Source organism: Archocentrus centrarchus, chromosome 24 (assembly GCF_007364275.1).
Source record: "Archocentrus centrarchus isolate MPI-CPG fArcCen1 chromosome 24, fArcCen1, whole genome shotgun sequence".
In the NCBI taxonomy this organism is placed as follows: domain Eukaryota; kingdom Metazoa; phylum Chordata; class Actinopteri; order Cichliformes; family Cichlidae; genus Archocentrus; species Archocentrus centrarchus.
In genome coordinates this window covers 13,550,373-13,569,660 of record NC_044369.1, presented here as the reverse complement: position 1 = coordinate 13,569,660, position 19,288 = coordinate 13,550,373, and the positions used below count along the sequence as shown (strand labels likewise).

The 19,288-nt window shown below is 42.0% G+C and overlaps 3 protein-coding genes and 1 non-coding gene across 4 annotated transcripts in view; 1 reads left to right on the top strand and 3 right to left on the bottom strand.

Moving 5' to 3' along the window:
* Positions 1–7: 7 nt before the first annotated feature.
* Positions 8–5,299, top strand: acat2 (acetyl-CoA acetyltransferase 2). Its single transcript, XM_030721254.1, has 9 exons — positions 8–126; positions 915–1,049; positions 2,058–2,239; positions 3,199–3,316; positions 3,410–3,553; positions 3,668–3,790; positions 3,895–4,049; positions 4,131–4,241; positions 4,396–5,299. Exons 1-9 carry the CDS (start codon positions 78–80, stop codon positions 4,564–4,566), a joined length of 1,188 nt encoding a protein of 395 aa, XP_030577114.1. The 5' UTR covers positions 8–77; the 3' UTR covers positions 4,567–5,299.
* A 44-nt stretch (positions 5,300–5,343) lies between these two features.
* tcp1 (t-complex 1) lies at positions 5,344–11,676 on the bottom strand. Its single transcript, XM_030721182.1, has 12 exons — positions 11,524–11,676; positions 10,954–11,039; positions 9,536–9,664; positions 9,142–9,239; positions 8,941–9,051; positions 8,649–8,830; positions 8,163–8,289; positions 7,588–7,763; positions 7,334–7,457; positions 6,287–6,479; positions 6,038–6,201; positions 5,344–5,742 (listed from the first exon to the last, which is right to left on the bottom strand). The coding sequence occupies exons 1-12, from the start codon at positions 11,594–11,596 to the stop codon at positions 5,529–5,531; spliced, it is 1,677 nt and encodes a 558-aa protein (XP_030577042.1). The 5' UTR covers positions 11,597–11,676; the 3' UTR covers positions 5,344–5,528.
* On the bottom strand, positions 11,135–11,273 carry LOC115774983 (small nucleolar RNA SNORA29). Its single transcript, XR_004019254.1, has one exon. It is a non-coding gene; the product is annotated as a small nucleolar RNA SNORA29 (small nucleolar RNA).
* Positions 11,677–16,090: 4,414 nt separating the features above from the next.
* LOC115774774 (pleckstrin homology domain-containing family G member 1) overlaps positions 16,091–19,288 on the bottom strand; it is a 34,623-nt gene continuing 31,425 nt past the window's right edge. The window contains exon 17 of the mRNA XM_030722181.1: positions 16,091–18,975. Within this exon, the coding sequence (XP_030578041.1) occupies positions 17,990–18,975 (986 nt within the window). The 3' untranslated portion in view covers positions 16,091–17,989. The remainder of the gene's footprint in view (positions 18,976–19,288) is intronic.

Below are 19,288 nucleotides of genomic sequence, written 5' to 3'. Positions count from 1 at the left end.
ACCATTCAGATATTAGAGCGAGCAGACAGGAACAGCGCCCAGAGCGAGGCTACAGCTCCGAACACTTGTCTGCCAGTATGAACAACGAGAATGTTGTCATCGTTTCTGCCGCTCGGACACCAATTGGTAAAGTTTAAACCGCATTAAGTAAAAACTATCATTTATTAAGAGACGCTCCTCTTACATTGCTGCTTCACTGTTGCTATGATACGGCTTGCTGCTGACACAAGCTCCACTGGTATCTGCTGTTATTACGTTTTTCATTATTTATTATTTATTTTAGCACGAGCTGCCTTCGCTTGTCATTTTTTAAATTTATTTTCGTCCTTTAGTTGACGTCGAGTCATGCAGACCTGCTATTGGCTCACTCTTATGTCGAAAGCGTTTTCTTGCCACTGATTGGTTCATTGGTCGTAGTGCCACGGAGTGCAAACCTGCTCCCATTGGCTACCTACAACGTGTACTGTGTGCGTGTGTGTGGAGCGAGATGAGCGTGTTTCCCTGCCAGGATGTGAATGTTTTAATTTGGCAATAGAGTCCGTTATTTAACAAACTATATAAACTATAATTTTGCTACTATATGCATTTTAATATAAAATTGTAATCAACTCTAGATTTGATTTTAAGCGTTCAAATTAAATATGTTTTGACTTTTGGAAAGCTGAATGGGCTTTGCAGGGGCCAAGGACCGTGCTACAAAGGCTGAAATCGTCCCATCCTAAAGTGAAATTACTCACATTTAAGTAGTCTAAACCATTTTAACCACATGTTTAGAAAATCTTTTTCTCTTTAATGTTTGCTACGTTTAAGGATGCTGTATTGGCTTAAGTGTGTGGCATAAGTCTGCTCGCTATGTAAATGAAAACAGAGTTTCGAAGTTCTTTATTTATTTATTTTTCCCCGTTTTTACGAAGGGTCCTTGAACGGGGCTCTGTCTACGGTGCCTCTGCATGACCTGTGTTCAGCCGTGATCAAGGATTCTCTGAAGCGGGCTGGTGTGAAACCAGATGAGGTTTCCGAGGTCATCATGGGACATGTCCTGACAGCAGGTAGAAACTCCTATACACGCTGTGCTAAAATAAATATTGCCCAACATCAAAGATCTGACATCTTTTGCAGTGTTTCCACCAGTGACGTGCAGTCAGGGGAGGCAGGTGAGGCACGGCCTCACCTGTCATCGTGGAAATATAAAATTAAAAAATAAATTAAATGGTTATATTCATTCAGTGATTTGTATTTTAAAGTTCTTTTCCATTTAACTACACCATTTTTAGATTAGTTTTTTTCAAAATTGTTGAATTTTCGCATTTGCCGGTCAAATACTAAGAGACGAACGGTGAGGCACCAGCCCGGCGAGCCGCACCACGGATTGCGCAATCCGTGGTGCGGCTCAGTATAGTCATTGCCAATGACTACTAACTGTGCTGGCATGCTATGCAGTGAGACCGGATTACTTTCCCTTTGCATGTGGCTATTAAAATGTTCTAACACTTTTACTATATGAACTAAATTTCTATATTTTAGCTGGTGTATATAATGCACAGTTTTTTTTTTTTGTTTTTTCATTAACAACTGTATGTGTGTGTAATGCATTCTTGTGTTGAGCGATCATGAAACTGCTGCGAAGAGACACTAGGTGAGGCACGCAGTTCTCGTGCCTCATGGTAGGGGGCGCTGGTGATCCCAGGGACTCTACGACTCCTCGGCGGCAAGCTACCATAAACAGTTAGCAAGGCCAGTTAGTTTTTCCTGTTGCTTGGCCTTATGTTCAACATGGAAGATTACATAACTCAACTGAAAGAATTTTCTAAACTGGACTTTCAATCGAAGCAGAAGATAATAATTAAAGGAAGACCAACACCGGAGCTAAAAGGTTTGCTTCAGACTATGTTAATGTTAAACAAAACAACTGTTGCCAATCAAATGGTGAATAAGCTATATGTTTGTAAATCTGATGTGATGACGTCAGTGCCTCACCAGTTACGACCCTCACCGCACGTCACTGGTTTCCACCCAGCCATGAAGCTTGTATCACTTTTTGCTTTTCTCTCTTTAAGGTCATGGGCAGAATCCAACACGTAAAGCTAGTGTTGGGGCAGGTATCCCTTACCCTGTCCCGGCCTGGAGCTGCCAGATGGTGTGTGGCTCTGGGCTGAAGGCTGTGTGCTTGGGAGCTCAGTCCATCCAGAGTGGAGAGTCCACTGTGGTGGTGGCAGGGGGCATGGAGAGCATGAGCAGGGTAGTTAATGAATGATGGAGAAGGATATGAAAATGGAAATCGATCAGAATGTGTACAGATTTTCGAAGTTTTTTATGCAGCAATGAAGGGGTTTTGAAAATTGACAGGCAACCACTTATTATTTATTAAAATGAATTAAAAACCCTTACTATTATATACTGGTCCTGTAGCCAGCTGCTTAGGTCCCCCCCCCCTTGTTTTAGCTCCTGTCTCTTTAAGCCCTCCTCCCTAAAAAACCTACTTTCTTCTGAATAGTAGACTTTGTGTAAAAGGTCAACCTTTACCAGCATCCTGAACTGTTGATAAAAGGCAGGATGGATCCATGCTTTTATATTGTTTATGCCAGATTCAGGCCCTACTATCGAATGTTGGTTTGAAGCAGCCTGGACATTGTTTTCTGACCTCAACAAGGCATTCTCACCCAGAAAACTGCTGCTTGCTGGATATTTTCTCTTTTTCAAACCATTCTCTGTAAAACCTAGATATGGTTGAGCAGGACAATCCCAGAAGATCAGCATTTTCTGAAATACTCAGACCGGCCCGTCTGACACCAACAACCATGCCACATTTAGCGTCACGTAAACTTAACCCTGTCTACATACCTGGAAAATTGTAACTGTACTGTATGCACTCAAAACACATCCCTAAAATGAGCTTAAATGCACTGAGTTGCTGCCATGCGATTGTTTGATTATTTGAGATAACAAGCAATTGAACAAGTGTACCTAACAAAGTGGCCAGTGAGTGTCTATAATAAAAGCTTAAAATTCTCTAATATGAGAGACTGCAACAAGCAGATGTTTATTTCTTCTTAAAAATGACTAAGACCATTATTCAATCACAAAAGTAGTAGTTGCTCTAACAGCTGACTTACCAATTATCTGTTGCACCTGTGTAAAATGTACAAGTAGATCCTCTGCATGAGAAAAGAGCTGTTTGTTTCTTCTTTGTATACTCAGGCTCCTCATACACTGCATATGAGAGCAGGAGTGAAGATGGGTGACGCCTCCCTGCAGGACTCCATGGTAGCTGATGGCCTGACAGACATCTTTCACTGCTACCACATGGGCATCACAGGTATGTTTTGTATGTGTGTGTTTTCACACAGCAGCCAATGGTTGTATGTTGCATTGCGTTGTATCAGTCTTGTTGTGGTAAATCTTTCATCAGCTGAGAATGTTGCAAAGCAGTGGGGTGTCAGTCGGGAGGAGCAGGACCGGTTTGCTGTCCAGTCTCAGAACAGAACAGAGGCTGCGCAGAAGGCGGGGTACTTTGATCAGGAGATTGTCCCCATCATGGTGCCATCCAGAAGAGGTAGGTCCTTCACTGATGTACTCTCTAATCAGCAGTTCTGCACAAGATGATTATGATGATACATCATTTATCTTTGCTGTACATGTAGTGCCAACATGTCTCTCTCACCTTCAGGTCCAGTGGAGGTGAAGGTGGATGAGTTTCCTCGGCACGGTAGCAACATGGACAGCATGTCGAAACTCAAACCCTGCTTCATCAAGGACGGCAACGGCACTGTCACCGCAGGAAATGCTTCAGGTTCCAGGGTTATTCATGAACCATGACTTACACTGAGATGTTTGCCAGCAGGCTGGAGCTGAAATAAATTCATATTGTTTAAACCTGCTTTTATCTTAATACAGGTATAAATGATGGAGCAGCGGCGACTGTCCTAATGAGCCAATCGGAGGCTGCACGGCGTGGCATAAAACCCATGGCCAGAATTGTATCCTGGGCTCAAGTTGGTATTGACCCTTCTGTCATGGGAACGGGGCCAATACCAGCCATCAGGAAAGCGGTGAGAATTCAGCAGCGATTAATACATTATGCAAGTAATTTTATCATTTGTTTTTACTTCTTCACTTTTATTTCTTCTCAGGTTGAGAAAGCAGGCTGGCAGCTGGACCAGGTTGACTTATTCGAGATCAATGAAGCATTTGCTGCACAGTCAGTTGCTGTGGTCAGAGAGCTTGGCCTGAATGAAGAAAAGGTAATTCTTTTAAATTTTTTGCAAGCTGTAATTTGCTGCAGAACCTGCTGTAAAAAGTTGATATGCATTACTTCTAGATTACCATCTTTGACGTAGTCAGAATCAGCCTTTTAGAGTAACAGTGATGTTAATCGTCTTGTCCACTTTTCCTCAGGTGAATGTGAGTGGTGGTGCCATTTCTCTGGGCCATCCTATCAGTATGTCTGGCTGCAGAGTGCTGGTGACCTTGCTGCATGCTCTCCAGAGGACTGGAGGACATAAGGGAGTTGCATCCCTCTGCATTGGTGGAGGAATGGGTATTGCCATGTGTGTGGAAAGAGTTTGAGATGAATCCCTCCATGCTCATAGATTGCACTTGATCGCTTATTTTTAAAGGATACTGAACATCATTGTTTACACGGCAGGGTTAAAAGAAAGTTTACTTGGCTTCTTTCCGTCACTTTACTTGAGGCAAAATTGAGCGTGTGCTTTAATTCTCACTGTGAACTTCATTTTAAACTTAACCTTCCTCAGGTTTTAGCCTTGTAATTTTGTGACTTAATGATAGAAGTCTGAGGTCTTGTTAGTACAAATATGTAAATCTAGCCTATACTGATGGCTAATGCATAATACTAGTAGCCACTTAGCTCTCTTGTAACAGTTCTGCTAATAGATACGACACTGACACCATACTGGAAGCAGTAGTAGTTAAGCAGACAACTGATGATGTCCCATTAAAACCCAGCTGCTATCAGTTACTTGTACAACTGAATAAGGTTTAACACTAACTATGAAGTATAGCTTTTAGTACCAAGTATGGACAGGGATGTTGCTGTCTCTGCAGAGTATTATTTCTTGCTAATTTTTATTGTAGTAAGCTTGCCCTAAAAAAGAAAAATCTTATGCTGATCAACATTCCAGTATCTTTCCATGTGGATTAAAGGGACCTTCTGTAAGCAGTAGCCTTCAAAAGTGCCATAAGTATGCTTGCCTTCTCTAACCTAGTGCTTCCTGTACGTCGGCATGTTTGCAAACATTTTTCCTGTAATCTGAGAAATTAAAGAATTATAAGCTATAAACTTGAACTTATTTCAAACTCATTACCAAGGGAGTACCACAGCAGTCATTTACAACCATTGGAGCTTTATTAAGTGTCCAAAAAACAATCACTTTCTAGAAGACAGAGCTCCGAGGGAGTGGGAGAACAGTAAACAGGCAATGTGCACAGCCTACAATAGAGCAACAGCCATGAAGAGCTTCTTGAGTATAAATACAGAAGTTGAACCTATTGGGACCACTTGGAGCCTTTTAATCCTGCAGAGATCCACACTCCACAGCATCCCTGTACGACTGCCCACTCTCCTTCGGCTCTGGGAATAGTTTGATAAGGTCATCGATGCGGAGGATGGTGATGGCAGCCTCAGTGGCAAACTTGAGGCTCTTTGTCTTAACCAGGGTGGGTTCGTACACACCAGCCTGACGGTTATCTCTGGGTTTGCCATTCACCAAGTCCAGACCAATCCTACAAGACAATCAAAATATACAAGTTTACCCACCATCTAGGACAAAGTTAAACTTGAACAAAATAAAACCTTCATTCAATGCTGCCATCTCTAAAAATTATTTTAATATAACAATGTAATGTAAAAACCTGGCATATTTCAACATTTTGCAGTCAAATAGGTGAACTTAAAAGCAAGCTGATTTATTGTTATTACATGTTATTTAGTGTGCTTGTCTACAAGGACAAGCAACTTCCATTTATTAACTGAATGGAAAGACCTAGCAAGCAACTTGACAACTGAGGCAAGACTCACCACTTGAGATTCTTGCGTTCAGGGTTAACCTGAGCCTCATTGTGGAAGGCCCGCAGCTTGGCTACCAGGTCAGTTGAGTCCTGCGCTGCGTTCACAGCTAGCGTTTTGGGGATGACGAGGAGAGATCGCGCAAACTCGGCAATAGCCAGCTGCTCTCTGGAACCCTGAAGCGATAAAACAGAGTGATGAGTACATTTTACTCTTAAAAAGAACGCAGCAACCTCAGATACCCAACAGCTGCTAACTCACCATACTGGTAGCATAGTTCTCCAGATAAATTGACAGAGCTGCCTCCACAGCACCTCCTCCAGGTACTACAGACTTTGACTCCAGCACTCTCTTCACCACACAGAGAGCATCATGCAGTGAGCGCTCCATCTCGTCACACATGAAGTCATTGGCTCCGCGCAAAATGATGGAGGCTGACGTGCGTGCTTTGGTACTGAGGGCGAGAAAAGTCAGCAAATACATCTCGCAAAATTAGAACTGATCAACTCTAGATGCAGAAACATGACAGACTTAAAATCATATTTAGAGTACTGCACTGGATTAAATGCAAAACAACTATAAGCTGATCCCCCTCGTCAAACTTCCTGTCAGTCTGTGAACTTTCCACTTAAACCGAGGAGAACAGAGTCCTCACTGAATCCTCATTTTTCACATTAATGCAACAAGAAATATTTTACAGAAACCTACATAATGCATCTGATATCAGTCACGGACTCATTCTGGAAATTATTGTCTCTGAAATTAAATTCTGAGGCTGAACTCATCTGGCAGCCATATTTCTTGGCAGATTTTACTTCTGGTTCATTTCCACAGTGTGCTGTGCTATCAATTTGTTTCCATTTGTCGTAGAAAGCTTTATAAGCCTGCAGCAACTCATTCAGGATAAACTAGGCCAACTCACAGTATCAGAATAAACAGACATGGAAAAACTCAATATCCTAGCAACATTAAGGCTAAAACCCATTAATGATCAAACAATCAACTTGCTACACTGACCATGTCACTCCAGTTTTCATCAGAAAACTGACATTGTTGGAACTGCATTAATATTACTCAATCTCCTTTCAAAAACAATGCATACAAACACAGCTGTCTAGTCTGTCAACATTAAAACAGCCATCAATGGGGGGTGGGGGGGGTGTCTATTTGGACAGTTATGATACAAGGGAAAAAAAGCTTTACCCAAAGCTGCAGAAAAAGTGTACTTAATGGAATCAGTTATACTAATGCAACTGACTTAATCTTGCTTTACCACTATTTAAGTAGCTACTAGTTCTTATTTCTTACTTCTTGACAAGGATGAGTTCGTCATCACAGATGCGCTCCTGCACAACTTCCTCAGCTTGGCCAAGCATAGTGGCCTCAAACGTCTCCTCTCCTTCCAGATTGGTCAGAGAAGGGCAGAGGGTGGCTAAGAACAGACAAATACAGCCAAGGTTAAACGTGAATATTTACTGGTGCAACCAACGCATTAAAATACATAAACAGATGCTAAAAGCAGTAAATGCCTATCGACAAACTGTGGCTTACTCCCTTCTTACCTCCTGTTGCTTTAGCGATGCGTTTGAGGTCCCTCTTCAAAACACGTCTAACAGCCATGGCTCCTACATCCACAAAATACTTCAGACACATGTCATCAATGCCACCAGTGGTCAGTATAACGTTTGCGCCTGATGCCAAAATCTTCTGGATCCTTTCCTTGGTAATATCAGATTCCCTGGAACCAGACAAACAAACAAATTAATATTGATTCTGTTCCACCTCTGACATTCAGAACACCAAAATACTCAGTATTAATTACAAAGCACACACAGTAATAAACCAAACTTGCCAGCCTACCTCAGCACTCGTGTAAAACAACCCAATTCTTAATCAGTTTTGTTATCAATTTCACAGTAAATTGTAATTATTTTATAAAGGCATATTCTCCACAGTGTCCAGCCAACATTAGTCATCATGCACCTCGGAGAGGAGCTGCTGCCTTGACTTGTGGCTGCTTATGATTTCTCCCACGCGTATCATTGTGTCAGCTAATGATTCAGCAACACAACAAATTTAATGGGATTCTTAAAAAAAAAATTTGTTTTTATTGGGGGGGTGGGGGTGCATAACCCACCTTTGTCTGATCTGGTCAAGCTTCTCTGGGTCATTAATAATGACTTGTACTCCCATCTTCATTTTGGTCTTCTGCAGGCTGAAGTCCAGGCAAGCAATCTTGGCATTAACAACCCGCTTCACCATGCCTGTGAGCAAACACATCATTGGAAAAATCCAAAGGACAATAAAAACTAATTGTAACAAGTACGAAAAATGTATGAAGGGAAAAAAAAAAAGGACCGGCAACTCCTTGAACTGTTCTACTGTCAGGCCAAAAGAGAGTATGCCACAATTCACATGCTGTGACTACATTTCTTTTAAGCCTGTTTATTGTCTCCCACGCGTATCACTGCATACACCATCAGGAAAGACATAGCAGCAAATTTAAATGGGAGTCTAATCAGAAAAAAAAAATCCATCAAGACAGCATTGTTTAATGTGGTTGTACAAATTCTCAAATTTTACATTTTAAGTCTTTGAATTTCAGGCTTTGTGACAGACATACCTTGTGAACCAACTGTGCAGTTCAGTGCATATCCGTTGACCAAGAAACTCTCTTTCTGGCTGCGGCCATGAGCTTTCAGCACATTAACTGAGTTGATGGGATATTTGGCCACCCCCTTGCTGTCCACAAACTTCACAGCCATGGCAGCATCCACCACCATGTTAGCAAAGAAGTCTGCATCACTGAAGGCTTTGGTCAAGGCAGATACATGAGAGTGAGAAGAAACTTCCACATATACAAAATATAAACACTTCTAAATTTTGCTGATTTCCAGCAAACACATCCAGGATACACTCCGATGATTTTGGAAGACATGGAGGTCTTAGCTGCATTGATTAGGCATTCTCTGCCAAGGTCGTCTGTCCCAATAGTGAGATTCTCATTAATGTAGCGGACTGCTTCTCTAAAAGATAAAGGAAAGTTTGAGCATCACAAAACGAAACGATGATTTTACTGTCCATATTCAGCTAGTTTACATCTAGCATCATCTTACTTGCAAGCCAGACGATATCCACTGATGACTGATGTGGGATGAATCTTCTGCTTCACCAGCTCATCTGCACTCTTTAGCAACTCTGCAGCAAGAATTACCTAAGAGTGCAATGCAAACAATATGAGCTAAGAGCTAAGAACTGGCAATAAAACTCAAAGACATGGATGATGCACTGTACCATCATTTCATTAGGGGTGGCAGAAATGAGGCTGCTCAACCCCTTTAGACCACAATGGACAGTTTCTCTTTCCTGTTAGCATAGCCACACACCCGTAATAAAAGGCAGGTGCATAGTACTAAAACAGGACATTGTAATTCAGTTTCTGCAGCTCTGTATGATGAAAAATCTGATGAATAAGCCTTTAAAGCATTCACATCAGTGACCCTTGCTCACCACAGACGTCGTCCCATCTCCGACCTCCTTGTCCTGCAGGTCAGCCAGTTCACAGAGGACCTTTGCAGCTGGGTGCTCTACTTCCAGCAGCTTCAGGATGGTTGCTCCATCGTTGGTGATGGTCACGTCCTGTCAAAACAACCGCAAAACAAGACTAATAAGCAAATACAGTGTTTTAAGTTTACTGTTGGGGTATTATTGTTTAATTTTATTTTTGTTTTTAACTTTTGCTTGTTTTCAATTAGTTTTCAGAATGGGTTTGCTCAATTCCATGGCTTTTTGTTATTAGTCATCATCTTCTTTCAGCTGCTCCCTTTAGGGGCCACCTCAGAGGATCATCTGGTCCATCTCACCCTATTCATAGCATCCTCCTCTGTCAACACCAACCTTCCGAATGTCCTCTTTCACTACATCTATGAGTCTTCTGTGGACTTGCTCTTTTCTTCTTGCCTATATTCAACATCCTTTGTCAAGTATATCTACTATCCCTCCTCTGCACCTGTCCAAACCATCTCCGTCTTGCTTCTCTAACTTTGTCTCCCATATGCTCATTTCTAATCCCGTCCCTTCAACAAAAATCTTAACATTTTTAACTCAGCCTAATATCTTTTTTTGCCACTGTCTCCAAACAATACATTATTGCAGGGCCCAACAGCAAACACTCGATCGCCTTTCGTCTTTAAGCGTGAGGTGGAAACAGGTTAAGTCTGCCTGAGGCTGCACACTGGTTGGTATGGGAACAGCAGTTTGAGTCTATATTCTTGGGCCAGGCCATGGAAGGCTTTAAAAGTAATAAGTAAAATCTTAAAATCAGTTTTAAAAGTGATGGGCAGCCAGTGTAGAGTCATTAGGACTAGTGTAATATGTTCAGGTTTCTTAGTTCTTGTAAGATTTAGCACCATAAAGTCAATTTGATGCTTTCTGCAGTACTCCTGTTAAAAGACCGTTACGATAATCTAAGAAACAGAAGCATAAAAAAATTGCCTGAGTTTGACTAAAACTCAGTCTACTTGTACTCTATCTTGGTTCTACAGACTTTCAGTCCTCTTCTCTCCAGTCTCTAGTCTCTTCCACCTGCTCCCTACTCTCACTGCAGATCACAATGTCACCTGTGAGTATCATAGTCCAGCCTGTTATCTGTCAGCCTGTCCATCACTAGCAGTAATATTTATTTGTAGTTATTATAATATGGACTGAACTTATCAGGGCCAAGATTTAAGCAGGTTAGATATTGCAATGCAAACACAATACTACGTCAACAAGATGCTCCAATTCCTCCTTGTGCTCGTTGTGATGGTAAATCCGACCACATTCACAAAACTCTAAAAGTCAAGACATTCCTTTATGTTTGTTTGCTAAATTAACCTCGGTCATATAAACAGAGTGTGTTATAAAAACTTTCATAATGTGATACTAACCCCAATATCGTCCACCAGCATCTTGTCGAGGCCAACGGGTCCGAGGGAGCTCTTGACGATGTTGGCGATGGATGCTGCGGCCATAACTGCAGAGACAAGGAGGAAGGTATAACTGGCGTAACAATTTCAGCGGATTTAAAGAAACTCAGCAGATCCTTTGATCTTCCCGACTCAACCTCAGTCAGCCTTATCCTGTCATTTCATTCAGAGGGGCGCATATTCAGCTCGCCACACCTTCAGACCATGACAGTGTTTTTTATATCCCATTAGCATAACCCTCCATTCATGGGAGCGCGAGTGGAAGGGACTAAAATGGGATCACACAATTGCAACAAGTGCTGCAAGAGTTGAGACAAAATAGATTTGCAGTGTTGTAGATAAAATAATAATAATAATGACAATAATAGAGAGGAAGCACAATCTTGACGTTCAGATTAACTTAAGGTTAGCTAGCATTAGCGTGATCCACACGTGTGGTGCATGAATCCGGTCTCCGGCCCTTTATAATGAACACACAGCAGAAATGTTAACTTTGTCTTATGCACAAAGTTAAACAGTACAAAAACTCACCATTTTGAGTGCGAACAGATTCGCCAGTTGTCCTCTGGCCGAGCACATTTAACGGACCGTCTAATAGCGACATTTTTGGACTACCGAACAACCGAGAAGAAAGGAAGCGGCGCAGTGCACTATGGGTAAACCGGTACTTAGCAGAAGGTTCGAGAAGAAAATGTCTTAAAAATACAGGTCTTTTCAGTATGAGCGCTTTTAATGGCGTGGTAGAGCTCGGCTTTAAACGTGTACTATTTTTTTAAGTCAACCATTTACCTTGTTAAATAGGAAAACAACGTTTTTGTTAAGTCATTTCTTATGAACTTCATTTCCCAACATGCCCCGAAACAACCGCACCGCGCCCGCCTTCTTCTTCCTGGTTCTTTTGAAGCGGTTTCTTTTTCCTTAAGCTGCCAGTGCGCCTTCTGCTGTTGATACTGAGGTTAAAAATCCAACAGCTCAGTGTGGTATATCGGAATGATATTCTCAGTATTTATTTTGTTTTTGGCTTCTCTCACTTTCATGCAGTGTTTCCATCTTTTACATTACATTTGATTTATTATGAATTAGTCAACAGAAAATGAAAGCTATTTGAATTCAAAATAGTTATTGTTTCTATTGCTGCAAAAGTGAGAATTTTCTTTATAAATATTGAAATTTACAGTGTTGTAAACTGAACATTTTTAGTTTACTGCTTACAAATTAATAAAATGATATATTACAGATGTTTCCAATTCAAACACATTTACTTTTTTATTGCTCAAATGCTTTCAATTTTACAGTCATGGTAAAAAAAAAAAAAAAAAAAAAAAAAAAAAAAAAGTACACCCTCTTTAAAGGTTTTACATGTAAAATAATTTGGTCAGAATTAGTCAGAGTTGGTTGGTCAGAGTTGGTTAACAGATTTTAAAATTTGTTAACTACAACCTCAAATGAACTACAAAACATGACATATTATATGTGTCATTATTTAGCAAAAACTAAACCAGAAGCAGTGTGTGAAAATCAAAATACATGCTTACTGCTTCTTCAGGAATTAAGAGGGTAAGAGCAGCCAGGTGCTGCTAATCAAATGCACTTGATTAACTGATCATCAGCAAGTGTGAGCTCCTCTATAAAAGCAGAAGTTTTGCCAGTTTGTTGGTCCGGCACATTCACAACGACAACGAGGAAAAATCAGCTGTGATCTTGAAGCAGCCACTATTGCGGCCCATCAATCTGAGAATGGTTCTAAGGCCACTTCCAAACAATTTGAAGTCCATCATCTTACAGTGAGAAATATTATTCACTAGAGGAAAATGTTCAACAGCTGCCAATCTTCCCAGGAGTGGACATCCCAGAAAATTCACCCCAAGGTCAGACCGTGCAATGCTCAGAGAAACTACAAAAAAAACCCAACAGCTACAGGCCTCAGTTAGCATTTAAAGGTTAAAGTTCATAACAGTATAATTAGAAAAGGGCAGAACTAGTATGGATTGTTAGGAAGGCTTGCCAGGAAAAAGCTTCTAGAACAATGTCCTTTGGACAGATGAGACCAAAGTGGAGATGTTTGGCCTTAATGCAAAGCACCAAGTTTGGTAAAAAACCAAACTACATATCAGCTCAAACACCTCAAACTAACTATCAGGACAGTGGTGGAAAGGTGATGATTTGGGCTCGTTTTGCAGCCACAAGACCTGGGCACCTTGCAGTCACCGAGTCAACCATGAACTCCTCTGTATACCAAAGTATTCTAGAGTCAAATGTGAGGCCATCTGTCTGATATCTAAAGCTTGGCTGAGTCATGCAACAGGACAATGTTGCAGCAAATCTACAAAAGCATGGGTGAAAGAAAAAACGAATGAAGGTGTTGCAACAGTCCAGTCAAAGTCCAGACCTCATCACGACTCAAATGCTTTGGCGGGAACCTAAGAGAGCTGTGCACAAATAAATGCCCACAAACCTCAGCGAACTGAAGCAGCGGTGGAAAGGAGAGTGGGCCGCACCGATATAAAAAAATGACTTCAAGTTATCGCTGCTACAAGTGGTTCTACAAGCTGTCGAATCATTTTGGCTTAGTTTTGTTAAATAATGAGATGATGTAATGTGTTCATCTGAGGTTCCATTTACCCAATTTAAAAGCTGGTAAGAACTGGATAATTATGTCCTGCTATTTTAAAAAATTAGGATTGTACTTTCATTTTACCATGACTGTCATTGTCTGTGTAGATTCTCAGTCATCCAGGTCATAGTAGTCTCTGGAGCTTGAAAAAGGCGACTGGACTTCTTTTTGTTTCTTGAAGACGTTTCACCTCTCATCCGAAAGGCTTCTTCAGTTCTCAACCAAATGGTGGAGAGACCCAGGTATTTAAACCCCTGTGGGCGTAGTCCCCTGGAGGTGGTTATGACCCTCTATTGATCATGTGCTGGAACACATGTGCCCAGGTGTGAAGGGGGCGTGGGTCATATTTAATCAGTGGTTTCAGTTGAAACCAACTTAGGACTCCGCTCCATTGTTTCCTGTGGCCTATTGAGGTCTGTGGCCTTACTACCGCCTGTACCCTGGAGAAGCCACTCCATGCATTTATGGACTCCCAAAGATCCACAAAGAAGGAGTCCCACTTCGACCCATTATCAGCAGTATAAACTCGGTCACCTACAACATTTCCAAACACCTCGCCACCATCTTATCACCGCTTGTTGGCATCACACCCCACCACATTGAAAACTCTACAGATTTTACTAACAAGGTCCAGAATCTTGTACTGGATCCAGATGAAACCATGGTGTCCTTTGATGTGGTTTCACTTTTCACTTGCATACCTACAACTGAGGCAGTGGAGACCGTCAGAAGACGACTACAGGAAGACGATTCCTTACTGAACAGAACCAGCTTCACCCCAGATCAGATTTGTGCACTTTTAGATCTCTGCCTTACCACAACATATTTTAAATACAATGATGGATTCTACAGACAGAAGCATGGATGTGCCATGGGCTCCCCAGTGTCTCCCATTGTAGCCAACCTTTACATGGAGGAAGTGGAAAGTAAAGCTCTTGGTTCTTTCAAAGGGAAGGCACCTAGCCACTGGTACAGATATGTAGATGCCACCTGGGTCAAAATCAAAACCCAAGAAGTAGAAGCCTTCACTCGTCACATTAACTCAGTGGATAAATACATACGTTTTACCAGGGAGGACACCAGAGATAACAAGTTACCATTCCTGGACTGTGCGGTGCTTATCGAGGAAGATGGAAGCCTCAACATTGAAGTTTACCGGAAGCCCACACACACAGACCAGTATCTCCTCTTTGACTCCCACCACCCTCTGGAACACAAACTTGGGGTGATCAGGACCCTACAACACCGTGCGGAAAGTGTTCCCTCTAAGGCAGAAGGGAAGCATAAGGAACACACACACATTAAGAAAGCCCTCAAAACATGCGGTTACCCCAACTGGGCCTTCATCAAATCAGCTAAGATGCACAGGAATGAAGGCCAAACACAAACTACAGAGAATGGGAAGGACAAGAGGAACAACATTGTCATCCCATATGTGTCAGGCTTGTCAGAGAAACTCAGAAGAATTTTCTCCAAGCATGACATCTCAGTATACTTCAAACCAAGTCACACCCTAAGACAAAAACTGGTTCATCCCAAGGACAAACCCGCCAAACACAAGATCAGCGATGTAGTGTATGCTGTTCAGTGCAGTGAAGAGTGCTCGGACCTCTACATTGGTGAAACCAAACAGCCTCTTCACAAACGAATGGCACAACATAGAAGAGCCACTTCGACAGGACAAGATTCAGCAGTACATCTGCATCTGAAGGAAAAAGGGCACTCTTTTGAGGATGCCAATGTCCACATTTTGGACAGGGAAAACAGATGGTTTGAAAGAGGAGTGAAAGAAGCCATCTATGTCCACTGTGAACAACCATCATTGAACAGAGGAGGTGGATTACGTCACCAACTTTCCCCCGCTTACAGTGCTGTCCTGAGCTCCCTTCCCAGACGTCTTAACCCCCATTCACACCTTTGTTCCAGTGACCTCAATAGGCCACAGGAAACAATGGAGCGGAGTCCTAAGTTGGTTTCAACTGAAACCACTGATTAAATATGACCCACGCCCCCTTCACACCTGGGCACATGTGTTCCAGCACATGATCAATAGAGGGTCATAACCACCTCCAGGGGACTACGCCCACAGGGGTTTAAATACCTGGGTCTCTCCACCATTTGGTTGAGAACTGAAGAAGCCTTTCGGATGAGAGGTGAAACGTCTTCAAGAAACAAAAAGAAGTCCAGTCGCCTTTTTCAAGCTCCAGAGACCATGACTGTCATTGTTTTTACTAAATTAACCCTGACACTGCCAGTAGTTCTAAGTCAATGACCTGCATGCTAGTAGTAAAGTACACAAATAAAGGTTCCCTGATGGGTGTGAGCTCTATTATTCAGTGTAGTGTTTCTTTTTTTTGTTTTGTTTTTTTTAAATAATTTACTGACTGATAACCAGCCCCCATCCAACCCCCCCCCCCCCCCCCCCCCCCCCCCCCCCCAAAAAAAAACCACAAAGGTGAGTTCAATCTGTATTTATTACCTCCAACAGTTTGTTGAGCCATGACAACTAGCCAGTTAAAAAAATACAGTAGACTTAACTTAAACATCAAAGCATTTAAAAGCATACCTATGGCATAGAAGAATAACCCTCCTAAAATGTACATCTTTACAAAGTGTTTACAAATTCAACGTAAAAAAAAATGGACAAAAGTGCAAAAGAGGGAAAAAAAAAAGTCAATGAAAACTGACAATCCCCACCAGTGAAACAGGACAAAAATGTACAATGGAACACAAATACTTCATAGTCCTAACTTGTGTTTGGTGCAATTTTCCTGATGTGAACAACAGGCCATGATGTTGTGCTTTTTCAAATGTTTCGTGTTTTTGTATTCATCAAGCAGTGCGCGATAGAAACATCTTCTGATAATATTCACAGTATTTGATACAAATTTTGTGAGCTCCTAAATTCTAATAAAAACCATCTTTTAATAAATATATTCTAGTTTCATTTACAACCAGCCGGTGGCTCGCGGGGCAGTAATGGGTGGGGATGGTTTTTGAATAAATAGGACACATTGAGAAATGAAAACAAGTGTGGCACAACTCTTGGGTTTTGCTTTGAAAGGAGGAAACAAATGTGGCGTTTGAACCTTAAACTATCAAATGTGACTTTCTGTGAGTCAGGATGTCGTATCAGTAGTGTGGCAGTTGGGAGTGTCCCGTAAACAAGGTAAACAAACAGCTGCTGTTCCATGAGTTAAAAAAAAAACAAAAAAAAAAACTACACCATATACAGTACTGTTGTAATGCTCCTTTATGCTTTCCTTTGTGGTCCCTCTTAAAAACCAAAGGTTAAAATATGATTAAAAAAAATACACACACACACAAGCACAATTTATTTATTGGGATGAACATTTAGCTGTGCACGATGAATGGCCCCAAACGTTTACACGTTAAAAAACAAAAAAAAACAAACAAACAAAAAAAAACAAACATTTGATTTGCTCACAGATTCAAAATAAATATTTAATCCTATCTTTTCTTATTGATCTTCTAAAATATCAGCATCTTCTCTTGATTTTTAAAGCACGATACCCTAGAAAGGTGGCAGGCAGAGTGACGTACAGTAACTTCAAATAGATTTACAAGTCTATGTCTAGTTATACTTAATCTATCGGATCCCGCGGTAGCCACCTAAAGGTGAAGAATCTAGCCTGAGTAGCACATCTGAAGACTGCAAAATTTGAAGTGTGTATTTGTAAAGCTGCTCGTTCTGAACCGTTTGATACTGTAAGCAAGGTTTAGAACACTAGCCGCGACTCTGGGGTCACCTCTCCTATACGGGTAAATATTAACTAGAGGTGAAAGTGCAGTTAAAATAACCTTAAGACGACGATTGAAGAGGTACTTCTGACATGGTAGGTCACAATCTGTCTAAAGACCACCAGATGTTTGAGTAAGTCTAAGATCTCGAGCACAGAAAAGAGAACATCTCAGTCAGTATCCTGAACTACTGTACAACAGTTCACTCCAATTATGTCTACAAGGTCCACAAATAAAGCAATCAAAGAGTTTGAATATTAAACTCTCTTCAGTCACACTGGACTCCTCTCACCGACAGCTGAGAACTTTGCTTTGATAACACCTTGCAAACCCCCATCCCCCGATCTCTGGAAGTGCTAAGGCAGCTTACATGCAAGCTTTGATGTAGCATTTTGACCATTAATAGTAGCCTATTATGTTAAACTTTGAAGTATTGTAACAGAAGGCAAAGGCATTAACATGTCATTACAAACATGGCTGATCTACACCGAGAGTTGTTATATTTTCTTTATAGTTGTTTGTGTTTTATGATGTAGGGTGTTCAAGGCCAAGCAGCATTGTTCCCTTTGTTGATATATGCTGTAAGTTAATATATATTTGGCTTTTAGTTGACATGTAGTCTCAGGCAAAGCTACTGGAGCTCAGACACTGAAACTTCTCCCTCAGGGACTGGACGATGTTGGGCTGGCTCTGCTGCGGCTCGTTCCACAGGTACTTTTCCAGATGCTCGTGGTCCAGAGATCTCAGCGGGTCACATGAGCGAATCGGGGTGCACGGCAGACTCTGAGACTGGACGGGACCCCGATTCTGACCAGCAAGAACGGCTGAGCTGCCATTCTTCTCTGCCAACCGGTCTCGCTCTTGTTCACTCTCATCCTCTGAGCGGATTTCGACATAGTCGTCGTCATCTTCCCCATTGTCCTTGAAGTTGGCCAGGTAGTTCTGGGTAGCGGTGAGTATGCTCAGTGCAGAAGCCCGATTCAGGACCACCACCTTCTGGCCATCATGCAAAGTGAGCTCTGAAAGCCCCTGGGTAGACCGCTCTGGGAGGCTACTTTGCCGGCCAGCTCGGCCTAGACTTGGACCATGAAGTCTGTCTGTGGATCGATCCTCATTGAGTCCATTACATTTAAGTCCAGACTGGTTGTTGTCCTGCTGCTGGCTGCCCATAGAACTGACTGACTGAGCAGAAGGGGAGGACTTTGAGGGCAAAGATGGTGCATTAAAGGATGGATGTCTCTTAATGGAACTGTACACGTGCTCTTCTTTCTCGCTAGGCGCCGACACACATGAGCTCCATCTCTGTGATGGCGGAGTGGTTGGAGATGGAGGGAAAAAAGAAGGGGTAGAGCAGGCCGAAGTAAGCCTGCGCTGAGGAGTAGAAGACGCTCGAGCGTCCCCCGCCTCGCTAGACAAGGACACAAAGCTGGCCAGCTCTCCGTTGCTGTAGGTGGAGTGGAGCCAGTCCTCTTCCAGAGAGGTCTCAGGCATGGACGGAGAGGACGACAGACCTGGATGAGAATGATGAGGGGTAGCAGAGGTTGGACTGGGGGAATCCTTAAACATCACCTGGTCATAGAGCTGGGAGTACTCTGCTATCCTTGCACCTGAATATGGGAGAAAGAGGATGTAAAAATGAGTGAGTCAGATATGTTTGCATTTCTCAGTTTTTCTCACGAGCAATTTGAGTATCTCAAAACTGAGGCAGGGAGTATTTTTGGCCCTCACTGGGCAAAAATTTAATAATTTCCTACCATCCATAATATAAGTTTAGTATAAGAGTTTCTGGACAATAACTGGTCTTTTCATTAAAAAAAGGGTATTTTTATTGGCTGTTTTAAAAGTGCATCCCATCAGCCAATGAAAAACTTGAGTTTACTGCACGCCCCCCCCCCAAAAAAAAACAAAAAAACAAAAAAC